Here is a 27,311-nt window from a genome sequence, read left to right as displayed (position 1 = left end):
TTTTGATTGCAACTGTTACATATATTTGTAAGATATATGCAAATTCCTTTAAGCGGGGTATTATCACATTAAACCAGAGCATATTTGATAGTACAAACCAGATTTAAAGAAAAAATAAATGAATTATTTAGCCAATGAATTGCAAGCATATTAACCTGTAAACACACATAAAGCAAGATGAGTTTCTTTGGTGTTTGTGCAAAAGAATACAGACAGAGCAGAACAGAATATATCAAATAGGACATTATCTGGTATGTCAGGGCCAAAGAAAGAACAACCTGATCAACTGGTATTGATTAGAAAAAGATATTAGGGAAAGTATTCTTTACCAAAAAACAAAAAGGAACGGAAAAAACATGAAACAGAAGAAGAAAAATTCTAAAAACAGGAATTACTGCATGTAAAAGCAAAAGAGACATCACAATTTAAATTTAGAAATCAAAAAAGTACTGATGCATACCTTAGGATACCATGTGATAACTAGCTATGCACAGGACAGTGAGGGTCAGGCAGCAGTTAAATGAAGAATAGAAAACAAATTCTCCAGTGCTCATCACCCATATTGCCTATCCAAATGGCACCTTTAAATGCATCCTACATGTGTGTGTATAGGAACTACATTTTATTTGTCCCATGCTTGACAATATCTGAAACTACAAATGGAAAGCAAACACATTCACAGTCTGTGAATATGTTATGTATGGTTCTGTTTGATGAAAGAAAGGAGGATGACCAAACTTTATCAACAACTATCAGTTACATGCTAACATTATAGCTATTTTGACACATTAACTCTGGAATATGTCTGTGGAATCAGGGCCGGACTTTGTCCAGAGTTGCCCTTTCACACGTAGCACACAACAGGAGATTGTCCGTGTCAGATGCTATACCTACTATACTGCAAATACTCTGTTTGGTTTATGCACAGGGAGTGCACATGGGTAGAGCGTGCATAAGGCAGGACATGACGTGATCATTCAGCCAGTTTGTAATTTGGTCATAAGCAAGACCACTGGCAAGGAAAAACAGATGAGTGTGGCACTGAGGAGCAGAGGAGTAGAGAAGAAGCTGATGGCTGGAGGGTTGGAAGGATGAGAGTGAAAGACAATCTGGGAAGGTAAATGTTTACCTACTGTATTCATCTGTCAAAGACTCCATGCTACCCATCTGTGGTGCGCTGTTTGTGCTGTGTGTGTTTTCTGAAATGATCATGTGTGGCACACTGCGGCTGCTGTAACTTAGAAGTCAGACGGTGAAGTGAGAGAGAAATGTTGAGAAGTAGAGGCAGAAAGAGATGAACATGGCAAATCGATGTGCTGTGTGGGGATCTAAGCTCCTCAACTCCTAAATAAAATCACATTAACATGTAATTTCATGGCTTTACTATAATGTGTGAGTGAGAGAGAGCACAGCAGCTGGGCCAGCAGTGAAAGTCAATTCTACAAGGAGCAAAGTTTTAAGATTACAGAACCACAACATATTATGTGAAAATACTTTCCAATTCTGATATAATCAATCTTATGAAAGGATAAACACCAGAGGCAGGAGCAAGTCACACATGTGCAAGTCACAAGCAAGTCTCATCTTAACCTTCAAGTCTCAAGCAAGTTCAAGTTACTGTGGTGAGACTGGAGCAAGTCGTGTCCCTTCTACAAGTCAAGCAAGTCACAAGTCACAGAAGATGCTGATGATCTGATAACATTATGGAAATATCACATATTTAAGTGAAACATGCGCCTTCATAGGCTATAAACTAACCCTTAGCTATTAAATTAAAAAGGGCAGCTATCAGAAACTAGTCTCAATGCATATTCAATTTGAAGCCAAGTATAAAGGCTATTCACATAACAGTGAAGGTCTTGTGCTGATGGTTCTGTTCTGGTCAGTGCACAAACTCAATAGAAACTCCTGTGGGGCACTGGACAAAACAGTGCTTTCTTTGCTACAATACTAATGTTGCTAGCACTAGATCACTGCATTTTACAGGCTCACTGGGTTTTTTTTAAACAATCAACAATGTGTTGTCTGTCTTTATCTGATCTTGATATGAGGATATGAGGATTATGTACAGGAAGCATTCTGGAGCAGTGGCTAGCACTGCTGCCCCACAGCAAGAGGGTTCCAGGTTTGAGCCATTGCCTTTCTGTGTGGAGTCTGCATGTTCTCCCTGTGCCTGCATGGGTTCTCTCCGGCTTCCTCCCACAGTCCAAAGACATGCAGCTTAGGCTGATTGCCCGTAGGAGTGAGTGTGTGTGTGTGTGTGTGTGTGTGTGTGTGTGTGTGGTTGTCTGTCTACATGTCAACCCTGTGATAGACTGGCAACCTGTCCAGGGTGGACCCCGCCTCTCGCCCACTGTCAGCTGGGATTGGCTCCAGCAGTAGAGATGGATGGACAATGTACAGGATTATTGTACAGATTGGGAAATTCAGAAATGTTGGTTATGTGCTCTAATCTGAGATCCTATGATTTTCCACAGATTTTCAGTTCAAGCAGTGATTGGCTGCATGCACAAAGGTCTGTACAACCAGGGTCAAAGTTCAAAACAACCTTTGCCCCCCAGTCTGGTCTGCCATATTCTGGTACCTGTAGGTTGCTAGGCTTAGACGCATTGCACTAGAAATCACCCAAAGGATCTAACTTCACACTGCTAAACTCTAAATGAAAACTCTATAAATCTATAGGGGCGTTTTTATTGTTTAGGGGTACTGCAGGAGAATGAGTACCAAGCCAAGGCCACTGTTATGAGCCATCCTGTCCTGGATGGGTGGATGGATGATTCACTGCCACCTTAACACTGCCTAGGTACGGTGCATTCATCCTTCAACATTCTTCCTAGCTAACCAAACTTTTAAACTCAGTCTGATACTTGCCACTCCATCACTTGTCACATTGTTAAGACTAAAAGAACACATTAAAACAATTCCCTATGTGAATTATACAAGAGATCAGAGTAGTTTTTGCAATGGTTACTGTATATTTCTTCAAAATGTTGCCAGTGTGCCACTGTTACTAGGTCACACAAAAAATATTTGATTGAAAAGTGAAGTTGCCTTTAAAAATCAGAAATCAACATCTATAAACAGATATCTTGCAAAATGAACTTGACCCTTTCAAGCCTGTGAAATATTGTTAAAACGAAAAACATCTACCATTGCATTAAATGGGTACATCATCAAATCCCTTTCAAATATACAGAATACACACCAGTGCAGTTTTAAAGGTTATCCGCATCTTCATTTGCAGTGAATTACTGAGCTCAAACCTCTTGTGAAGCTGTGATAAAAACAAAGAGACATCACATGTCATATGCTTAATGTTTTTATTACTGCTGCCTGAAATACATCAAAAGAAAAACTGTCAGTGATGTTCAATAAACATGTCACTGTACTGTGTTATCCAGGTCAGCTCTTTCTTGGTTTCTCATCTTGACTTGTGTTTGTATTACTTGTTTTACTCTTTAGGTTGTTCAGAGGTATGGTATTCTACTCTCAACCTTTCTGTTACTGCTTGTTTATGGTTTTCATTTCTATGTAAACAAGCAACAAATAACAACAAAAACTTGTGCACACTGTATTATAAAATGTAACAGAAAATGATTCCTTCCTATAAGGACAGGCAGAAAGAATCTAAGGGGGAAGAATAAGGACACTTGTGAGGAGTGTAAGTAATCACTCAGACACTTAAGTGTTTGATTTAGCTGTGGCAGCTGGAGGTAATGGCACTGTCATGTCGCAGCTCAATTTACAGGAACAGGAAGAGAGAGAGAGAAAAAGGAAAGATGGCTGCTTGGTTATCACTCACTTTCCTCACCCGCTTCCACAATCAAGGATGAAGGAGAGAACTGTCAGAACTGGTTGAGTAGATGCCAGGTGACTGGCCAGATAACAGGACGATTTCAGGCAGATTAAAGCTGAGCAGCCAAACAGTGGCTTCAACTATCGCTCGAACGCAAACTTCAAGGACTGTAAAATGACTCTGGGAACTGACGTGACAGCTAGCATGACCTAAATACCTGATTACATCTGACAACAGCGTAGAATGGGGGTAATGTTGTTGCCTAAATCAATCTGTTTGTTTGTGTGCAGGATGCTGTGCCTGAAAAGTTTCACAGGTTTGAACACTTTACAAGAAGTTTGATCATAATAGCAATTTCAAGCCCAATTTCATGTAGTCACAAAATCTGCCATGTTAAAACTTCAAGAATAAAAAGCTAAGAAAATATATACCATATGGAAACATTTGTAAAGGTGGAGGTACACGCTTTATGAATGTTACTGTTCACAAACAGAAGTGCTGCAAATGAGTAACAGTTTGGCAGTTTACACTGCAGCTGAATGATAGACAAAAAAACCCAATTAATGCAATGAGAATGTGAGAAAAGCTGGCAGTTGCATTCTGGCATTTTGCTGTAAAGTGACTCAGTGATTGAAGGATGCAAAAGAGGTCAAGTCAGACTGCACTATGCTTGGGAGTCGAGAGGTGACAGGCAAATTACTGGTTAAGAGACAGAATGAGACAGATGGTGACTTCAGTTGGCCTGAGAGGAGCTGTCAAAGTGTCGGAAAGACTTTCTCAACCTTCATCTCTTGCTCATTCCTTCCTCACATCATTGTTTCTTTCAGTCTATCTTGTGGGTTTAGAAAGCAGATTGTGAAATAAGTCTTTTGTGAAAACCTCACACATGCACAAATACACAGAGCTGTGACATTCTCTTGGAATTAGTAGTCTCTCCCTCACTCGTACATACTTTTTCATCTTTCTCCCTTAATTATAGTTTCACAAAAGCTGTTATTTTATCTTTAATGGTGATGGATAGAATACAGTTTAGAATATTCTTTAAAAAGTGTTGCACACATATTTGGACTGTGGGTAATGATCAAACTTTAATTATTGTTTAAGTTTTCTCAGGCAAAATCTTTAATTCTTTCCAGTAGGTTATAAAAAAGTGATATAGGATTTAAGTGAGGGCGTGTAAACATTCTGGCTATGCTGTTGATCTACTAGGTGAACACCAAGTAATTCGTCTGTAAACTTGCAGTGCAAAATAACCCCTGTCTCTCTGTAGCAGGTCATTTGTAAAGATCGAGGTGACTGCTGTGGAATAAATGGGGAGCCAAGTAAATAATGATCCCACTGGAGTCATCAGTAAACTTTATCATTTAATGAAACAGCCTGAACACAGCAGAGCAGAAATGCAGTTCAATTTAACGCATACACACACACACACACACACACACACACACACACCTATACCTAGACAAGGAGGCTCCGGTTCACCGTACATTAGCCTTGGAGAAGGGTAATGAGAACACACGCATACACATTTCATTAGTCTGAGGGAGGAGTAATAAGAGCACACAGACATCACAAATCCATCCACTCACACACATGCAGTTATTTTATAAACACACACACACGTTTATATATGCCTAAGGAGAGCTGCAGTACAAAGACATGACACTAGCAACTGTCTAGCCAGCCGTTAAATGGACGCTCTCTTTGCACTTTATTTCAATTTAATCTAACCTTCATTGACATACCCGCAGTATGTGATTCATCATTCTGTCCCGCTGTGCTGACCCGAACTGCACAGATATGGATAACATCAAAGCACTGGATAAATACAGGACATAAAAGCGTTAGCTGAATTTTTGCAGAGATGCAGTATAAGTAAATGCTCTAAAAAGCTTTAAAAAAAAAAGAGGACATTTTAAAATTAAGCAATAACTATCTCTGTATAAAAATAGATTAAGCAAAGTTAAAAGGATCACAAAGAAAATTGTTAGGACAAAAAATTACTTACATTGAAAATGTTTTGTAGTTAAGGACTGTTTCCTCAGCACAGTGTTTAGACCAGCTTACTCACAACAGAAGAGAAGCTTTGGCTCACGTGAGTAAGCTGTTTCTAGCAGACAGGGGAGATAAGTTAAGCACGGGCAATCATTGCTGTGCAGTCCCATTTTTTTCCACAGTCTACTCACTGTTGGGCCTAAATACAGAAATTAAATCAAAGGCATGAAACTGAGTGCAGTAGCAAGAGAAAACAAGGGTGTACAATGTTTTATAGAAAAGACTTTTGATCGATGCTGAAGTTAGTTGTTTTCTGTTAGACGGGTAATTAACTGACTAATTACTTTAATTACTAATCATTTATGAATAGTTAGGTAGATAGTCACTAAAGCCCAAAACAACATCATACGGTTTTTTTTACAGGACCTGCCAGTGAAACTCAATTCAGGCCCCTATAATGTGTGACTTCTTAACAACATAATCTGATATAGAAAACATTATATTGTCAATATGGGGAAAGCAAGTTTAATTTTTTTTTTTCACTTTATCATAACTTTAAATGATAACATCAGTGATCTTCTGTTTTCTTCCCACAAATCCCATACAGAGACTAAAAAGCAATGCATTTTATGTACTCACTATAATGTTTGTTGATTTTTGTTAGTTTTGGTCTAGCTTTAGTCAATAAAAACAAAATGCATTTTAGTCTAGTTACTGGTTTTTCATATGCTGTAGTACTTCTATGTATAAGCAACTCAGTCTTGCAAACTCTCGCTTTCAGGACTTTTTTTTTGTAACTAAATAAAGTGTTACATGATAGTTTAAGGACTTCCTTGAATGGTCATAATCTCCAGGCAGTTGCATGTTCATGTGAGCTTGCCACCGGTGCCACTGTAAAAGCGGACTGGTTCATGGAAGAAAATACAGGGCCTATGGTTACTGCATGTCCAGGAATGTTCCTGTACAGGGTCTCACTGTTTTACCTGTCTGGGTCTAACCTACAAGCACCAGCCTGTGAAGTCCCCGCGGAGGTAAATGATCAACTCATTAATGCACAGTACCTGTTTGTTTTGACTGCTTGAGGCCAGTGTGTCTGCTGCATGTGATGTGTTGCTGGTTAACAAGCAGATTAACAATCCATGATGTTACTGTCAGTGCTATGCTACCTGTTGGAATTAGTTTCGCTACTTTGGGACTGTATGTGGTCGTGTGGGGGAAGACTCAGCGACCACCGGATGGATTTACCAACTTTGGAGCTACTTGAAAGGGAGTGATGTACCAGTAATTTATTAGGTTTTTGGACATTAACGGAGGCCATATAAGATAAACCAAGTTCTGGAAACACAGACATTACACAATTAGTGTATTAAACAGCTACATTTATGTTTCACTCATGATTTTTGGAAACAAGGTAAGAGGTTAATGAAATACTGAAATGAAGGATAATTAACAAGCACAGCTTTTATAAATGCATCAATTCCTCTGCATCCTCTTGCCAACATCATTGTTGGCCTTTAACAGTCACTACTATTTCTTGAAGGAGTATGTGTCAGCCAGCACACAGAAAGCAGGAAGCAATCTCCCAGTCTAACTGCTTAGGGTTAGAGAACAGGCCTAACTTCCTGAGGGACATGTAACAGTAGATGAACTGAAATGGTATGGGGTGAGAGAGCATTCCTCTGGGTTTAATAGCTCAAGACTGCTAAACATTACTTGACCTTCAAGTTTAACAATTTTGGTAGGAAATTTCCCTCGCTGTAGAGCACAGTCTACAAGCATTCAGAAACACACACAAATAGAAAAGCATTAAAGGAGCAGGGCTCGCTGTCAGTGGCATTCCAACTGAAGCTGAAAAAACTATTGCCCAATGATGAAGTTAAAAACACAGCACAATTTAAACAAACACACAATCTCACACAAACAGACTGTCCATCAACTGGGAACGAAACTGGGCAGCTGAAAAAAAGCTCTTAAAGGCAGGATGAGTCAAACACTGAACAAGGGAAATGTGATATGAAAGAGAGTGACTGAAAGGTGAGTCAGACAGTGAAACATGACTGTTACTAGATGTACGCAGCTGACATTGTGTGTGTGTGTGTGTGTGTGTGTGTGTGTGTGTGTGTGTGTGTGTATACACTGGGAGGGTGCAAAATAGATGGAGTTAGCACTTGGCTGCCTTGGTACTTAACTTTTCATTTTGTTTGAGAGAGGCTGTTTACACGCTCAATTGTACTGCCAAGCTATCTCATTCCCAGTCATGCATACCTGCTAAGGTGTGTTAGTATAAAGTCTAATCTTGCTGTATGTGCGTGTGGAGCCAATATCTAAACTCATTACCTCACTACTGGCCTTCTAATCAAACCTAAGGGTAAGTGGCTCCTCTGAGGGCAAAGACACACCAAGCAGATGTGAACAAATTAGCAGCAACTTAGGCCGACTGTTGCATCACCTCAGGTCACCTTAGTCTGGGCCAGTCAGGCTGAAAAAATGGCACTTGAACACACCGCACCAACTACAGACTACAGCCAACAGCCAAGTGTGAGAGAAATAACTCCCCCTACCAGCATGTGGCCGTATCTGTATTCACCATTCAGAAAGGGAAAGAAGAAGAGCTAAACAGTGGAAATACACATGTAAACAAAAGCAGCTCCTGTTCACAACAGCTGCAGTTTATAGCTGCTTCTAATCAAGGCTGTCTAATAAGAAGTTGCAAATGTCACTGATGTTCTCAGCTCTTGATCTTTTGGTTGTGGAAGAAGAAAGGAGACTGTGGAGGTGAAAAACAAGGAGAAGCTGCACTAAATGTGTGAAATCATCAACAGGCTGCAGGGGCTTTGCAGAACCATTCTCTTCTTGTGCAATGATTCACTAGGCTGAACATCCAATCACAGCGGTCTCTCTCACTGACGAGGCCCGACCGGCCTGATGCCAATTCAACATGGGAAATCAGCCTAAAAGTCACCAACACTGTCTGACTAGTGCCAACAGTGTGAACATACCGGGAAGATGAGCCCCGACAGACGCTCGCTGATGGCCCCGTCAGCTTGCTGTGCCACGGCCCTTAGATATGGCAAGATACGATGTCTTCTGTATATTTTGGAAGACCGGTTTAATTTCATAAAAACAGTACCATTACAAACCTTGACAGAGCAAGTGTAATGAAATCAGAGAACAATCTAACTGAACACTACAAACAGTTTGTGACTTAAGGCAAATCAAATTTCTTGCAGTTTCAGTTTGTACTATGCACATGTTGCACTGTGGGGAAAAAAGTCTATGTATTTCACCATACATGTGTACAAATCCGATTTGTTTGAGGGGAAAAAGGGAAAACAAACAATGTTGTCATTTAAGCAAATATAGAAAAGCGGAGGAAACTGCAGTAAATCAAACATAACCTCAGTCCTGCAGGAACACAGATAACCTTGAATGATTCATACCTACATTAAAGCACTTCACTGATAAAAATGACAGAGTTAGTAAAGAATAATACTGACAGACCAAGTTTGTCTCAAATTTGCCATGAAAAAGATAAGCTGACAATAAATGAGAAAGCAGAGTGAGTAACATCATTAAAAAAGATATTATGTTAACTGTTTTGACTTGAAATGAAACAGGATCAAGAAAACTATGGTGATGCAAATGAAAGAAATAAAGTACTTATTCTTTTCTGGCAGAGCGTATGTGTATGGGTTAGACTGTTTTGCAACCTGCTCTTTATGACTGCTGGGAGGCACAGGATTTCACTGTTGCTCTGACATGTTTTGAAGGCAAACACACACGCACCACTTACATAAGTGTCAGTACACTCTGTTCATCTGTGTTTTTCCTCCTGACTCTCTCATCTCTTATGCACAACAACTCATGTTCTTGCATTTGTGTGTGTGTGTTCCATTCTCTCTAAAGACAGGAAGGATAGGTAATGTGCTCTGAGAAGCCTAATAATAAATTAACACTACATAATAAAGGAATACCTAACTCCTGAAATGAAAGTGTAGCTTTATGTATCTTGTTTTTGTGTGTGTGTGTGGGGGGGGGAGGAAATAAGGTATAATCCAGGGAAAGTATCAATAAGACAAGGATGTGTTAGGAACTGCCAAGAGTCATTATTACCAATCTGTTTCTCCCTCACTCACGTCATTACACACACCTCAGTTTCAGCTTGTTGTAAAGTTAATGACTTGACTTGCTGGTTTCCTGTTGTTTAAACAGAGCCAGCTCACAAGGCTTGACTTACTGACACACACAGCCAGGCATGTAAGCAGGAAGGCTCCTCTTTTTAAAGTCATCCTGGACTAAATCCCTTCACTTCCCTTCAGTTTAACACTTCTAAATCTCACTAATGCATTTTATTACTTCTGTGTAATCTGTACATCAGCAACACCTGCGCTGCTGTTTCTAGTCAGCTGAACAGGTGGATGTTAATACACACATTCTATTGCGCTGCTGTACAATTTATAGATAGGTAGACAGCACCAGTCCACTACAGCCTGTATGACATTTTCATAGACAACTGTGATGACATACAACCCAAGGTTTCTGAATAAACATTTTGATACATGGAGGTGGATTTATCGCTGGTGAACATTTTGGCTGAAACACTCCTAGTCACAAGTTTATACACAATTGCTCATGAGTTCAAAACAGCCCAAAATTATGCACTCCAATGGAGCTGATGGGTGAGTGTAGAACCACTGATTCCCATACATTTATTTGTCTCAGACTGCCACAATATCAACATTGACTGCCACATATTGATTTAAAATAGGATCTTATTTCAATGTAGTTCCAAGCATAGTGCATGCATTCGCTTACTCTCTCTGTGCCCTACTCTGTTTCTCTCTCTTGCACACACAAACACATGGCAACCATGACAACAGACCATCCATGAACAGCTCCACCTCTCTGGTCATGGATATCCAACTGTTCTAATATGTTACTTGCAAGCTAGTAGGCTAGCTGAGCTAACATTAGAATACAGCTGCTGCCAAGGTCAGCAAGATGTATATGAACCGTTGTACAAATGGATAAAATAGAATAACTGCCCCCTCAGTCCAGGGGAATATTGAAAAACACATGTGGGAAAGCTGATCAGTCCAGTCAGTGTGATTAGCCATCCTTTTGATTTGTTTCAAATATTTACTAGCTTTAACCAGTGCTGCTGAAGCAGCAAGAAAGGGTCAGGAAGAGACAGATGTGGAGAGAGATGTATAAGAGGAGAAGGGCAGCAGCAAACATGCTGTTCATCAGGGGCAGGTCAGATGAACAGCACAACAGCACAGACATACTACAATAATACTTCATTTAATAAAAAAAAAAAATAAAGCAATTATGAAAATGTAACGCATCCAATCACTCCCTGCCACAAGTAGAATCTAATTCTGTGGGGAAACAGTGAGAATACGTGTGTATTCTCAGTGTAAAAGCTGCTCCCTTTGCCTAAGATAAAAAAACCCAGGCTGTTTATTCTACATTTCTATCTGTGTGGTTAAATGAGGGTTTTAAATTAAAGAGTGAGACTCAAAACACACACACAGAAACCCTCAGTCAACTGGAGGGAAAGAAGAAAAGAAAGAAGCGGTGAAATGTTGACAAGTCCCGCCACTGTGGTATGTTATCGCGGCAAACTGCTCACCATTCTCTTCCCGCCTCTCCTTTCCCTCTCTTCTTGCCTTAATCATCTAGCTGCCACCCCTCCCACCTACTGTTCTAGTGAAACTTTAGCCCTAGCTGATACCTTACACCGGGTGTAAGCGCCTGTGTGTAAACTAATGAAGGTATGTCATCAACAACAAACAGAGCGAGAGACTGGAGAGACTGTCTCCACACTGTGTAGTCACGCTACTGTTACATGTGTCCTGCTGTAACCCATGGAGGTTTGATATAACCATTTCACTTCTTGTGACTAATAGAGATGACTAATGAGTGCACACATGCACTCACACGCACACAGACAGAGTGCAAACACAACTGGAGCTGTTTGTTTGGACAGAAGAGTCACTACACTTGACAGACTGAGGTACACAGAAAGTTCATCATCAACACATTATATCAACAGTCACAGGGTCATTGTGAAAGTATGACGGAGACTGCAACATGGTAGGGGGCCTAAGCAATCAAATCCTGATGGTTTTGTAAATTAGAGACTGGAAAAAGTGTCCCTTACTATTCATTTTATTGGGTCCAGGTCTTTGTACATACTAGTTGTGATCACTTTAAAAATGAATCCAAGGAAGATATAATAAAGTTATTCTGATGGGCTACTAACACTGAACTATGCTGAAGGAAGAATGTTTTTAAGTTTTGTGTTCGCATCGAATAAAAAGCCAGAAGTCATTCTAAGTGAAATCAAAATCATTTAATCATATATACACTCCAAGGTGAATATGGGCATGTTCAACAGAGTTTTGCAGTTTTGGTGACCACAGATGCACGGCTGGGTGTTACTGGGCTCAATGTTTTGGGGGGGGGGAATATATTATTAGAGGGAACAATACATCGTGAGCAGGTGGAGTGTTATAATTGCTGTGCTTATGGTGAAACTGACTGTGGTCTGCCAGTGGATGTGTCGTCCACTTTATCTCTACCTTGAGCTGATAAAACTGCCATAAAATACAAACATAGACACAACATATGTCCCCACAGTAGTAACAAAGGTATGTCTGTGTGAAACCTGTTCCACTGAAGAAACTCTAACTTAACAGTGTCAGCAATGCACAGGATTAATTGAGACCTCTGGAGGGTGTTTGCCCTTAGAAACAACCAACCACACAGACTCACATGCATGCCATTTAACCCAAGTCGCATGTCTTTGGACTGTGGGAGGAAGCCGGAGTACCCGAGGAGAACCCACGTAGGTACAGGGAGAAGATGCAAACTCTGCACAGAAAGGCCCCGGGTCACCCTGGGCTTGAACCTGGAACCTGCTGTGAGGCAACAATGCTAACCACTGCACCCACCCCTCATTTAGGGGTGACGTGCATGGAAAAGAATAGTCAATAGCCAGATTTGAACTCAGCAACTTGTGAAAATAATGTATGATTATTGGCTCTGTTCTGGGCAACTGTGTAATTAAAAATGTGTGAAGTGCTAAAATGTTCTCTTCACTTTATAGATAATAGCTGGCACCTTTAAAGCTGGACTAATAATGTGCTGAAACGTCCAGAGACCCCCCCTGTCTTTGTTGCCTTTTGTGTGTACTGCACGTACGAAAAAGTTTTAGAATAAACTTCCTCGTGTGCAGGAGAAAAGAGACACTTTTCATGTAATAGTCTTTTTCTGTAACAATCAAGACAATGTTAATAAAAGCTGCCAAGTAACTGTAGATCATCAAATGAAATCAGGTGCAGGAATAAAATGGTTTTACGTGCTAAACAAGTTGAAATGTTAAAAGAGAGGCCAGAATAGAGAATGTTCTACTGTTTTAGTGATTTGAAGGAAGAGTGGGTTTGTGTGCAGGTCAGAGTGACTTCATTTCATAGCAGTATAGTGCATGTGAGATGAACACGACCCTTGAAAGCACTTTTAAATATTTTTCATATCTTAATGGCTTAAACAAACTAGTGACATGATAGAGAAAAACATTTCTGAATGGTAACCAAATGCTCAAATGGAGACTGACTATGTGCTACATGTTCAGAGGTCATGTCAGAGGTCAGGGGTCATTGTACCAGTCAACTGCTGAAATCACATAGACTAATCACATGTTATTCAAAACCTCACTTCTGTGTAACCACAAGTATAAATACTCCATAGCTGTTGCTGCCAGTTTTGGCCTGGAAACATTACTACTGCTTTCCTTCTTCCTTCTCTATACTTCATGTACAGCTGACAGGCATGTAAGTGAGCGTTTCTCCTTAGGAAACAAACCTCTATGGTTTGAGATTGGTTTGCAGAGGTCAGGAACATGTAACCTTTAAGGAAACCAACCTACCCCCTCAGGTAAACCACAGAAGGTCTGAGGACTGCTCAACACCTAGTCCTCCCCCATCATCAATCCCTTTCAGAAAACATGATGGCTCACACCCCTTTCTTTCTGCTCAACCTAACTAACCTTAAGGTTCAACACTGCCTGATTCTGCTTCTCTGCACACAATCCCTAACCCACAAATGTAAGTTCTCTCTTTCATTTTAGGCCCCTGTGGTTCAAACACAGTTAATCCTCAAGAGCAGCTCAAGGAAAATCAGCCCAGATATTATGGCAAACTATGAAACGACTGCGGAACATCCTCTGACCATATTCGCTCTCTCTGTAACAGCCTCATCCCACTGTAACAGGATTTTCTCCATGTATCATTGCATAAAGACAGTCATTCATTATGTGATTGTAACTGATAAAAGGAAACAGAAATGAGCGAAAAAATAAGGTCTGTGCTGGCAGACAAAGACAAATTAACAATTTTAATGAAATAATTATTCTACTGATTGTTCAAATTATGCATGGCACAAAACAATTCAGTTATACCAACTCGGAGAAATTAGTTATTATGTAATTCAAAGGAGAGTATATTTAATCCAGTTTTTCTCGGCGCATGTGGACGACTTCAGTGGAAAAGCACTTTGGATCAACATGTGCAGTGTGAATTAGGTGTGATATTAAAGCAGAGAACAATAAATTAGACATAATATGAAAATAATATTGTAAATCTAGTATGGAACAATTCATCTACATGTGTTTCAAAAAGGGTAACTATGAATAAGCTTCTAGTGGCAACTCAATACATGTTTAAGTGTGAAACCAAACTATTAAAACAAGCTGTTATATGGCCATCAACATTAGAATGCTTCTAATTTCTTCCTAAAGTGCAGTGTTTGGGTCATTTCACTGTAAATTACCGTACAAATATACATTTGCTGTATATTTGGGTCATTGCAGTTTAGATTTGTTTTATTTTCCCCTGCTGGAAACTTTTAGGGAAATGCCTGGTGATTTTTCACGCTGTAATATCATCCAGATGTTTAGGTGGAGCATACGTAGCTTTTTGTGATGGTAATATTTACTGCTTCATGAGATTCTTTGTTTATGACTTAAACTACTACATTTTCCTCAGAAAGACTGCAGTGTCAAGTATCACCAGCCATAAATTCCCAGAGTTCATCTACTGAAGAACAGCCTCTGATCTCACTGTACACCTAATTATTGGAGGTACTGTAAATTTCATGTGCGTTCTTTGAACATTGCCTGAAGTTCACGATGGAGTTCAAGATTCTCAGCCACCAGCATCTGACCCCTCATGACCTCTGCAGTGTTGGTAAGGACAAATACTACAGTTTCCCGCTGTGTGTGTGTGTGGCAGCCCTGATCACTGCTGCACAAGGTTCCTGTCTGTCTTATTCTTTGAAGTGAACTTACATGGTTCCACTAAGGGCTATCTGTGAGAACCCACATTAATAGTCACCTGTGAGGCTGATTCACTATCCCTCCATCTCTCTCTCACAGACAGCACCAGTGATTCAGTAAAACAAATACACAAAGAGGGCATATGAAAAAGAACAGATAAAACAGTAATTATAAACAGGCTGCCAATGTAACCTGTGGCTGAGCAAGACTACATTTGTAAATTTCACACATACTGTACACACTCGTACACTCTTACTCTTTCTCTCTCACATAAAGGCACACAGGCACACACAGATACACAAACCTACACACAATTGATTTGTTTTTTTGGCTTTACTCCCAGGTCCCAAACAGCACCCCAGATAGTCCTGCAGCAGCCAAGTGGGTCAGACAACTGGATGGGTACTGGTACTAATTTCACACACCAGACAATGCCCGCGTGTGTCTGAAGCCAGAAACTGAGTAACCACAGACATATAAACAAAGACTCACAAAGATCAGCCAGACAGTTTATGTAAACGAGATCTTATGATGCGACTCCCTGTGTGTGGTGATCATGATCATTTGTCAGTGTGTTAAGGACAGAGTCACTGTGTTTGAATTCCCAGTGAGCACTATAAAAACAACAGGAGACACCGTTAGAGACCTCTACTCTAGGCTAAACAATCATCTAAAAAGCACTGCAGTGTACAAACAACCACACACAAATATTAGCATCTGGCATAGTGGTGGCCTAAAGGTTAGAGAATCAAGAGGTCACCAGTCAATCCTTGAACCAGCAGGATTCAATCTGGGTGGGACAGGTGACAAAGCACTGCTTGCCCCACCGTCATTAACGGTGCCCTTGAGCAAGGCCCTTAGTCCTAAACCACTCCAGTGGTGCTGCTCAGTGCTCAGTGGCCACAGATCAGTCTGTGGTTGTACTGGGCAGATTCCAGGTGTGAATGTGGGAACTATGCATTCCTGACAACCAAGAAGGGGGTGTGTCAATCCCTAACAGACTTTGCAAAGGATGCAATCATGCATCCTCGGCTATACCTCTTCCAAGCAGCGTCCTCACCCTCAGCTGGCGAGCTGGAACGGGCAAACTGGAGCGACTTCTTGGTAGCATTAAAGACAAAATGGAGCTGGATTTCAAGTGAATGGCTGGTGTCAGGTCAGTTGGGTTTCTACACAGAGTCAGTGGAATTAAGGGGAGCATAAAGCAGAGGTGGAAGAGATTGGATAGAGGAAGTGTGTGGAGAAAGAGAGGCGATGTGACAGAAAGAGAGACCTACTATAAGCGTGTCTGAGTGAATCAAACAGTCACTGACTCACACAATGACTGATGCACAAACACCACACAAACACATACGTACATATACATGTGAGTACAAACCTTTTCTTTCAGCACTTGAGGCTGCATGTCATGAATGGTTCTATAAACTATTAATATATTCAAATGTGCAAACCATTACACGTAGAGAGCTGTAGGGAGATGTACAGTGACCTGAACAAGATTTCTTTTTCACCCAGATTTACAGAAGGTGTTGCTGAATGTTTCAAATGCTGTGCTGCACATTTTTAACCCCTGATTTGCTCAGACACCCAGCTGGAAGAAAGTTTCAATCTCAACTCAATCTTGACCATGTTTAGTAAAAAATATGATGAGTCAAATGAGTGAGCAATACAAGCCGCACCTGTGAAATGTCTTCACTCACTTCAAGTACCCACTAAAATGTGCAAACATTACACGGCTGACACAAGTGACCATGGCACAGAGTCAAAAATGCACCATCATGAGTTCAAAAGGAGTCCACATCCTGCCTTACCTCTCTCCGAGGAAGTCCGCCACTCTTTTGAAGTCATCAATGCAATACTCTCTCTTCATGCCCATCAGGACACTGTCTGAGGCCGACTGTACAGGAACATGAAGGAAGGCATAGACACGCGGGTGATTCAATATCTTAGCCATCTCCTAATGAAACACAGAGACAAAAGGGCGAAAGAGAGATGGAGGAGGAGAAAAATGAAAACAAAGGATTACAAAGGATTCATATGTATGGAGAAACAAGCAACAGGGATGAACTCACTCAAATGTGTGGGTTTGTCTGTATGCTACAGATGCCAGTCCAAACCCCAATCTACGAGCACAGAGCTACATTATGCACTGTAGAAGTGCACAGAAAACTAAATAAAAAATAACACATTCAAACCTTCTACCACCGTGTTTGATAAACAACACAGCTCAGCACTACTGGCCTTAAGACGTTTGTAAAAAGCATTCATGAATTTGGTATCAACTGTATATCAACATAGAACAGAGTTAGAAAATCCTTACTTTGAGAAAGCTGCAATTTTGGTATTTGAATGTAGTACTATTCAAATGATTAATCAATTCTTAAAACTCACAAAATTATCAAATATCAATTATTCTGCTAATAATGGTAGACAAACCTTAGACAAAGCAACACACATTTGTAACAGATGGAGTCCATTAAAAGTCTCTGACTACCGGGCTAGTCAGTGCAAACAAACTAAGAGAAGAAGCAAAATCTCACAGATGGCCCTGGTGAATGGCCGCTGCTTGCTTTGAATAAAATGAAGGTTCCATTAACATTCCTGATTCTTTTGGCAGTCTTTTCACTTCAGACCTTTTACAATACACTGCTTCTTCTGCTTATTTTCAATTTCACTTTTTCTTTTTTTATGTTGGGAAAATAAAATAAAAGTAGCTCAGAGAATTCATCATGTACCCACTAGATCCAAAGTCCAAAGAGTCAAGGCTGCTCCAGTAGGGGTTCTTTATGTATGAAAAGCCAAGAGCTTTTACTGAAGAATGTCAGTCCCCATCTTAGATCAAAATGGTGAGGGGGGAGGGGAGAGCATTTCTGGCCACAGGGTGCCTTTCAATTTTCTCTAAAGAAGTGATGATTGTGGTACAGTAGGTGTTGGTCATAATGCCTGCGCTTTGTACAGTTCAGAATACAGAGGGTATTTTATTTCCATTATAGTGAATAGTGATTATGTGTGAGCTTTGTTAAAAAATGCAATTGTATTTAAGGACTTTTAGGGAAATGTTGTTTTTACATTCCAGGATTCTCCAAGACTCTTCACTAGATTTTAATTACAGTAGGAACAAAAACAGCTCAAATGAAGAGATTGCTTGTGAGAGCACACAAGGTATTATGGGTTGGGATAAATTGTATCATATTGAGAAATATGTATAAATCTATATGTCCATCATCATCATCATCATCATACACAGATAAAGAAGATCAATAGTTTTATTTTACGGTTTTATTCAATTAGAAACATACACCGTTTTTTCACTGTATATGCCTCCAGCAGGATCGAAAAGGGTGGTGAAAATGGGATTTTCCAGTGGCAACACAGGATTTTGACATGTGTCTTTTTTGTCTCAGCTCTCACCCTTTTACTAAGACCAATTGCAAGAGTGACACTGTGTTTAATACCCCACATTAATTAAGTGAGTTGGTGGTTTTTTTGTTTGTCTTTCATTTAGTTTATTCAGGAAAAGAACTGGAGAGACCACAGATGTCAGATTTTTCTGATGGACTTAATCAGGATGGTATCATTACCATGATAATCACCACAAGAAGGAGAAAGAGAAAAGGGGGGAGGAGGAAATGATTTAATGATTTTCCTAAAAGAATGTGCTGATTGCAGTCCGTCTTCTCAATTAAGATCTATTGTAGAATGTTCCGTACTTCATACACAGACACAAAAGCATATGTGCATATATGTGCGCGCGCACATACACACACACACACACACAGCTCAGTGGCAGCACTACAGGGGGTTGACCACTGGAAGCTGCAAATTAGAAAGAAATAATTTGGTTGGAAAATGGAGCTTGATTGGTGGCAGAAATCAAACTGCCACTGTGTGTGTGTGTGTGTGTGAGAGAGAGAGTGCGAGAGAGAGAGAGAGAGAGAGAGAGAGAGAGAGAGAGACTGAAGAAACATGTAAAGGAACAACCATTTATGTGTGCTATAAAGATTTTTTCAAAGGCGAATGGATAGTAGGTTGATAAATTACAGTATGTGCCAAGGTGTTATCTCTAAATCCTGACAACTCACTCCCATGATAATTATGCTCAGTGTATGTGCTTTATTGGATATACTTTAAAATTCTGGTATGAGGGTACACAGTCAAAAGACTGCAATATATTGATGTAATAAAACTGGAAAAGCATACAGAGGATTATACAAGACAGTCAGGCAAATTAAGAGTTAAAAAAGACCCCTTGTCTTTCTGCCAACTTTATTATCTTGTAATTTTAAGTTTAAATGAATAAAATAGCTGTTTTTTGTTACTAATCTACAGTAATAAAAACTGAACCTTTTTCAAAGTAATTTTTGCAAATATATTAAATATCAGAAACTGAAATCTCATTTACAAACGTAATTTGCTGTGACTAAATTGTGGTCAGCTGCATCTTTTGTGCTTTCATTATCCTTGAGATGTGTCTAGAACCTGACTGGACTCCACTTGTAGCAAACTGAATTGAACATATTTTAGAAACATCCATTCCTGTGTATAAGGATAATGTCCAGACAAAAGCTAAGCCATGAAGTCCAAGGACACTGCCCAAATCCAGGTGTGCAAAACTTATAAAGACCTACCCAAAAAAAGTCTAGAACCTTTCACTGCTGCCAAAGGGGCTCCTACAAAGTACTGAATAAAAGGACCCAGTACTTGTCTTAAAGATAGATTTTACTTTTAATAATCTGATAAAACTGCAAACATTTCAAAAAATATTTTCATTTGATCATTATGGGTTAGAAGTGTAGACTAGAAAGTCACTTTCAGCTTTTCCTGTTTAGGGGTCGCCATAGCGAATCGTCATACTGACAACTCGCATGTTGACATTTGGCACGTGTTTTACACTGGGTGCCCTTCCTGACGCGACCCTGACCTGGGCCGCAGTTGTGAGAACGCTGTGCCTTAACCATTGGCCTATCAGGGACAGCTGGTTATAAGTGTAGACTGATAGGAAAATGTGTCAATTTAAAATTAAATCTATAACAGAATGAAGTGTGCAAAAAGTGAAGAGGTCTGAATACTTTCTGAGGCCACTGAAGATACTCTATAGGTCCCTTTTCCAAATGTGTCCGCAGTGTAATCTCTTTATCTCACCTAGTTTGTGCTGCTTGCCTTAAAGTGACCACATGAAGAACTGAAGTCTTTTCTTGTCATTAATGCCAGTTTACACTTGAATCTACTATACAGAATAAACCTGGTATAGTAATATGCTGCCCCTTTAATATTATACACGTGTTTAGTTACAAGGCCTGGTTAATGATAAATCCTTTTGAATTGAGCAGTCTCCAGTGATTATACAGTACACTGATATGAATCTGTTGTTACTGATCCCTGCGAAGTTGAGACCTTTGCCGTGTTTGACTGCTGCTGACCGACAGTTCAGTGGGTGAAAATGATGATGTGATGAGGAAGCTGTCATTCAGCAGTGCCCAGTGGGAAAAATTGAAATGCTGTTTTTAATCCCTTTGCTCCTGGATGGATAAACTATAGTGCTATTCTCTCTCATTCACAAAAACAGACAATTCTTTCATCTTTGGTTGATCAGCTCAGGTAGATATCTGTGTTAACTGGCTTAGCTCAAATGATCTTTTATCCACCCTTTCCATTCACATAGGGTATAAAACAGCATGTATGAAAAAAGTGAGAGAAAACTAATAAAAGGTGGTTGGCTCCAGGCAGCCTCAATGAGGGAGGACACCCTTTCACACTCCCTCCCTGATCTTTGCAAACATAAACTAGAATTACCGCTTCGTGGTTCTATGCCTCTGACAACCAGTCACATTTAAAGGAATGGGACAAATATGAGGTCATGGTAACCTTTGACCTTTCACCACCAAAATCTCATCAGTTAATCCTTGAGTCCAAGTGGATGTTTGTGTCAAAGTTGAAGAAATTCCCTCAAGGCATTCATAAGATATTATGTTTACGAGATTGGGATGGACATCCTGAAAACATAATGCCTCCAGCTACACCTATCACTGGTCCAGAGGCATAAAAACAAGAATAAAAGGTTTGACACTTTGCTTCAGAGCAATAATCTAACATCCAATCATTTACTTGTGCCCAGAAAAATGAGCCTTTCCCTTTCAGTTTATCCTGTAAATCTATCTTCACACACATTCTGATCAAAACTGAAAAAAAGAAATGTGCCTGTATGCGTTTCGCTGGTGCCCCAACAAATGCTAATTTTACCTGCCAGGCAATAAGTATGGTAAAACAGACCATTTCCATGCAATGTAATCTGTTAGTACCAGTTAAAAGCTGCATGTATAGTATGTATCATTATTGTAAAACCCTGCTGAAGCAAAGCTGGGAGACAGAGTGGCACTACTGTCGAGACAATCCAATTGTCAGAATGATTCCATTACCTAAACATCCTAAATGTCCATCAATCCATCCATTGTCTATACTGCTTATTCCTGAATGGGGTCGTTGGGGGACCTGGAGCCAATCCCAGATGACACCGGGCGAGAGGCGAGGTATACACCCTGGACAGGTCGCCAGTCTATCACAGCGCTGACACTAAAAATCAGACAACCACACACACCCACACTCACTCCTACGGGTAGTTTAGTCACCAATCAACCTAAGCTGCATGTCTTTGGACTGTGAGAAGAAACATCCTAAATTTGCCTTCATTAATTTAATTTCCACAATGACTACTGTATTGTGATAACATCTGATAATGGCAGCATATCAATGGCTTGACAGCACTTGAAAATCCAAACAGCAAATGTGGCACTAGACAAAAGAAAATTCAGATTGTGGAATTTGGGAGATAAGAGAAGTTTGATTTGCACAAAACATGTTGCATAATAAAAAAGAAGTAGAAGAAATATCTCACAAAAATAAATAAACATGCAGGCAACACACTCAACACTGGCACACAGAAAGAAAAACTGTGTCTTGCACTTGCACTAAGCGAGTTCTGACTGTGTAGTACACAAACACTGGGAAAATACCAAAAGTAAAGATAAAATTATTAACATATCACTCAGTTTTTATGTGTGGCATTGCTGGACATGACTGTATCAGACTGCAACAACAACCTTGACATGCAGAAGCTACTCACAAAGTAATAATTGATGTGGAACTTTCTGCTTGCTATTTGAGATGTCTTTAAATTAGAATCTGGTAATAATGTTTTGAAGTTGCAGCTTGTCATCGGTGTATGCTATGGATCGATTCCTATTAGCTAAAAGAAAAATTAAATCTCACACTAACTGCTAAAGTGGTCCTCTACCAAAACTGGTACATTACATGGTATATTATCATACCCATACATTATGGTGTATGGACACATTGTTGTTTGCATTGCAGCAACAAAAACAGCTGGATTCAAGGGTTACAATCTGGTTTCAATGAACATTCTGAAGCATACCCAGAAAAAGTAACACCTAACTACATCCACATACTACACTCACAGAGATGCAGTACACAGAAACCCACACACAACACAATATAAACAAGGTTTCCCCAAGGGAATCTATAGAGAAAATGATTCTACAAGCTGTTCTAGGGGTAATAAGTCAGGTCCCCATATGCATGCACTAGCTCACACAAGCACACAGTTGGTAGCAACTGTATTCAGCAGCAGACAGAGAAACTGAGCTCCCTGTGGTATTAAGCATTTCAAACACTGCACCTGATTTTCATTAAAGAGTATAGTAAACTTGCAGCACCTCATACAGAGCAGAGGTACTGCACAGTAAAAGAGGACATTCAGCGCAAGTCCAGCATTTGAAGATTGCACGTATTATCTCACCTTCTCCACAGCGCTTCTTCATTATAACAAGTGAGACAAGCCTGCCAAAACATATACCCAAACCAAAAGGCATGAAATCACTACACAAATAAAAATGTTTTCTGTACCTGTGGATTACATTAACAAACTGCACGTGATACAGTTTATTTTTTACATTCTTGTTATTACTGGCTTCATTATTTCCGCCTTCAGTAGCCAGAAGAAAAACAACTTAATCATAACAAAAGGCACAGCCACTACTGAAATGCTGGCTTTTAAATGGGCATTTAAAACTTTCAAAACTCATAATTCACTGCAGTAAGTCACAAGTCATAATTTAGAGGCACATAAGAATAGCTTTACTGTGAGCATTCATTAGGTATCAAGTCCCTCATACATTACTGCATTAGGCTTTTAATGTGAAAAGGCTTCTGGAGGCTGACCAAGTGTGAACCCATGCATGTGTCCTGGGGATACAGATGATGGCGTTTTCAGATTATTACAAATATTTGTAGTGTGTCAGCCTTCCCAAGGCACAGTGAGGGTCCAGTGAACCATCATCTCTCACTGTCTCTGGAGTAAATACTAAAAAAAATAAAATAAAGTTAAAAACAAACAACCAAATAAAAAAAATCCTACTTAAAAGTAAAAGTAAGAATGTAAACATCCCAAATTCTGAAAACATTCGCTGGTCTTCGCTGTGTTCCACAGTTATGCGAGATGAAGCTTTCTTTTCACGGTTCTACCAACATGATGAGGAGTCATTTACAACATTGCCATAAAAATGCTGAGCTTCAGCAGCAAAAAGACGAAACATAGCAGCAGTGAAAAAGGACTGGATTTATTGCACAAATCAAAACAAAATAATCAATTTAAACCAAGTTGATTATTCAACCTGAAAAAATAATTCTAATGCTCTTCCCTAGTGAAAATGGCTATACCATTAAGACTATATGGTGGTAGTACATTTTATAGTTTACAGTTATTCTATGATTTTTTCTCACCTATCCTTTAGATCAAATCCATGTTTCACTGTGACACATAAGGAGTGACATTTTGTTTCCCTGTCATACTTATGCATGGAAATGGAAATAAACTGTAAAACTGAACCAACTAATAAATATCTAACAGAAGTTAGATATTTGTTTGTCTGGCTGTTTTCATACAGTCCTATTTTGCAATCATTTGGTAAAATGTAAAGTCACTTTACTTCTTGCTTGCACCATTCCAGTCATCTTGCCTCTCGTTCACAGAGCAAACCGTGGAGAGAGCGTGGATGGCATATCTGATGCATCTCTGATCAAACTGAAATGAGCCCTGAGGTGGATGTTAAATGGACAACAGCTCTTTCATTCATCTCAGCCTGACTCATGGCTATGTATGAGGTTACTTTCACACCTCATTTACAGAGTCTGCTAGCATGCTACATTCAATCTCACACAGGCTATCACATGTACAGATATCTGCAATACACACGCGCACACACACACACACACACACACAGCTTATATACTCAGATGGCCTACTGTTGCACTTTTGACAGCCAGTTAGCAATTTATTGACCGGCGAATGTACAGATGGACAGAAAGAAGTATAAAATAATACTGAGTTCAAAAATACGGTATAGAGTGTAGCATTGTTAGAGACATTTTTAAGTGCAACTTCTCAAAAAGGAACCACTGGAGGCATGATGCAATCAACTATAATGATGTCAGAGACAAGTGGCCTATGAGAGACCATTGGGCCCTTAACTGCTCCAATCTGCAACTGGTGCTGTCTACATCTGTCAGGAAAAACAGGCTGCACATTGGAAGCAATTGTGTGTTCTTGCGTGACAGAGAGATGTTGAGCAAAAGCAGTGATGTGAGTGAGTATTTGTAAGAGAGGGTGATCTTTTAGGGGGAAGTGGAGAGGTTACTTGGCCTTTTCAGCTTCAATCACAGCCATTTGGTGTGATGCTGTTATACAAGCGCCGGTCTTCTTCTAAAGAAGAAGACAGTGGGATATAATTTGGCCTTTACTTAAGCTGAAGAATGAATCTTTGTCGGGGACTTCATCATCATTATGCTGTTCTTATTGCGATGATTACCACCACCATGAGCTGAATTGGAGAAAAGAGACAGAAGAATAGGTGAAAGAAGAGTGATTGGGAAAAAAAAATTCAAAAGCAAGGAATGATGAAGAAGATAACAGTAACAATACAAATATGGAGAATTACAGAGAAGAAAGCACTGGAACAAGAAAGAGACACTGAAAGTAGGTAAGGTTTAGAGGGAGAGAAGCTAAACCAAAGAGGAAGAACCTTAGAAACTCAGATTATAAAAAGAATGAAAAGAATTTAACATTTTTAAACTATTTCTTTCTAGCAAGCTTCTCTCCTTATGTGTTGGTCTTACAATCCCTGTCAATATATATACACCGTTCAGCCACAACATTATGACCAGTGGCAGGTGAAGTGAATAACACTATCTGTTACAGTGGCACCTGTCAGTGTGTGGGGTATATTAGGCAGCAAGTGAACATTCAGTCCTCAAAGTTGATGTAATGGAAGTAGGAAAAATGGACAAAGTAAGGATCTGAGTGACTTTGACAAGGGCCAAACTGTGATGGTGAGATGACTGGGTCAGAGCATCTCCCACACTACAGGTCTTGGTGGGTGTTGTTGGTCTGCAGTGGTTAGTACCTACCAACAGTGTCTAAGGAAGGACAGATGGTGAACTGGTGACAGGGTCATGGACATCCACGGCTCACTGATGAGGAGGTTGACCCACTACAGATTAAACTTTTAACTTCCATTTGTACTTTTCAAAAGATTAAAATTGATTTGAATCTTTGTTAAAATGGTTGAAAATGAGAAATACTGTACATTGGTCTCTATGAAGAGAAAGAGTCAGGGGCTGTAGTGGTGATATCACACCTAGAGTGGGGAGGCTGATGAACATGTCTAAATCATTATCCCTAACTTGCCCTCACAACCACTCCTCACTCCTTTTGCATCAGTCTTTCACTGAATGGCAGACACATTTGTGCTCTATGGCAGCAAACAGATTCACAGAAGATGCACAGTGAGCTGCAGAGTGAAACAAGTGCCAACCAACTGCTGCATTGATTCCTGTGTACACAGTAATAGGGTGGTCATAATGTTATGGCTGATTGGTGTAGAAAGTGTAGAAGTAGGACTAGACAGAAAATAGAAAGCAGGAATAGGGAGGAGGGAGACGTGAAGAGGGGCTGGTATGGGAGAAAAGAATACGTAAATGGGGGACAAGAGCAACAAAAGACAATGAAGAAGAGCACTCTTATCTTTCCTTATGTAGGTTAATTGACTGAGGAATTCAAGCAAAAAAGATATAATTCAATCCAATGCACAGACATTAACAATAAAAGGGCTGGTTGCATATGAAATGATTCTTAACCTACACACACACACTCACAAACCAAGCTAGTGTGTCATCCTAGTATATTTCTAATTATCAGCTAATTGTTATTCACTATCATTAGGAGGGTGGTTTTTTAATTGTAATGTAGCCAAGCAGAAAGCCTACCTATACATGTGGGGGACAATTAGCCACCTCCATTAACCCCTGGTTAATTACAACCTCCAGTGCTGCCTCCCACAGCACTTTTCCCACTACTTTTTTACCCCTCATCTCTATCCCTGGGCCTTCATCCCCATTTTTTCATTTCTGCCCTCATTTCATTCATCTCCAGTCTTCATTGACTGTTTGATTCAAATGTATATCTGTTGTGAATGTCCAAAGATTTTTTTCCCTAAAAAGCTGTGCTTCATTTTACTTTTTTAGGTTACCATTGCCCTGTTTCAGCCCCTTATGTCCCTGCCTGCTCCATCAATATTTCTGTCCTTTACACTTCTAAATGAATTTCCTCTACGATGAAACTAGGCAAGCAAAACCACATAATATGCCTTGAAAACCGATGCAAACAGGTGTCCCAACTTTTGTTGACTTCCTTACAACAGCAAATTCAAAAGCCTGTGTTACTACACCACCTGAAGCATTATTTGGAACAAGACAATTAACAAAGGAAGTCAGATCTTTTCAACCTATTGCAAGATAATGACCGCAAAACACCTTCAGGCTTAGTAGAAAAAAATGAACAAGACGGTTGGCTTCAAATGACAGAACAGCCAGAACATAGTGAAAGAGAGTGAAGAGTGTGCATGAAAGTAATGCAGCCTACAAGTGCAACACATTGGTGGGAACTTCTGCAACAGTGCTATCCAACCCAGCAATATATGATTTCAGTTGTAGAAAGAATGAGACCAGTGTGTTTGACTATTGAATTACACTAACAACAAGTCGAACTAGAATTACCATCTTGTGTTTGTATGCCTGTAGTGAAGACTTTGATGGAACTTAATAAAGGAT

The 27,311-nt window shown here is 39.8% G+C and overlaps 1 protein-coding gene across 2 annotated transcripts in view; it reads right to left on the bottom strand.

The window, feature by feature from the left end:
* cdkal1 (CDK5 regulatory subunit associated protein 1-like 1) overlaps positions 1 to 27,311 on the bottom strand; it is a 235,510-nt gene that overhangs the window by 74,786 nt on the left and 133,413 nt on the right. For both annotated transcript variants that reach the window (XM_020596756.1, XM_020596757.1), the window contains exon 10: positions 16,943 to 17,088. In XM_020596756.1, coding sequence (XP_020452412.1) covers positions 16,943 to 17,088 — 146 coding nt within the window. The remainder of the gene's footprint in view (positions 1 to 16,942; positions 17,089 to 27,311) is intronic.

This window comes from Monopterus albus, unplaced genomic scaffold, assembly GCF_001952655.1.
Source record: "Monopterus albus unplaced genomic scaffold, M_albus_1.0 scaffold31.1, whole genome shotgun sequence".
Classification (NCBI taxonomy): domain Eukaryota; kingdom Metazoa; phylum Chordata; class Actinopteri; order Synbranchiformes; family Synbranchidae; genus Monopterus; species Monopterus albus.
This window is presented reverse-complemented; position numbering and strand designations above follow the sequence as displayed.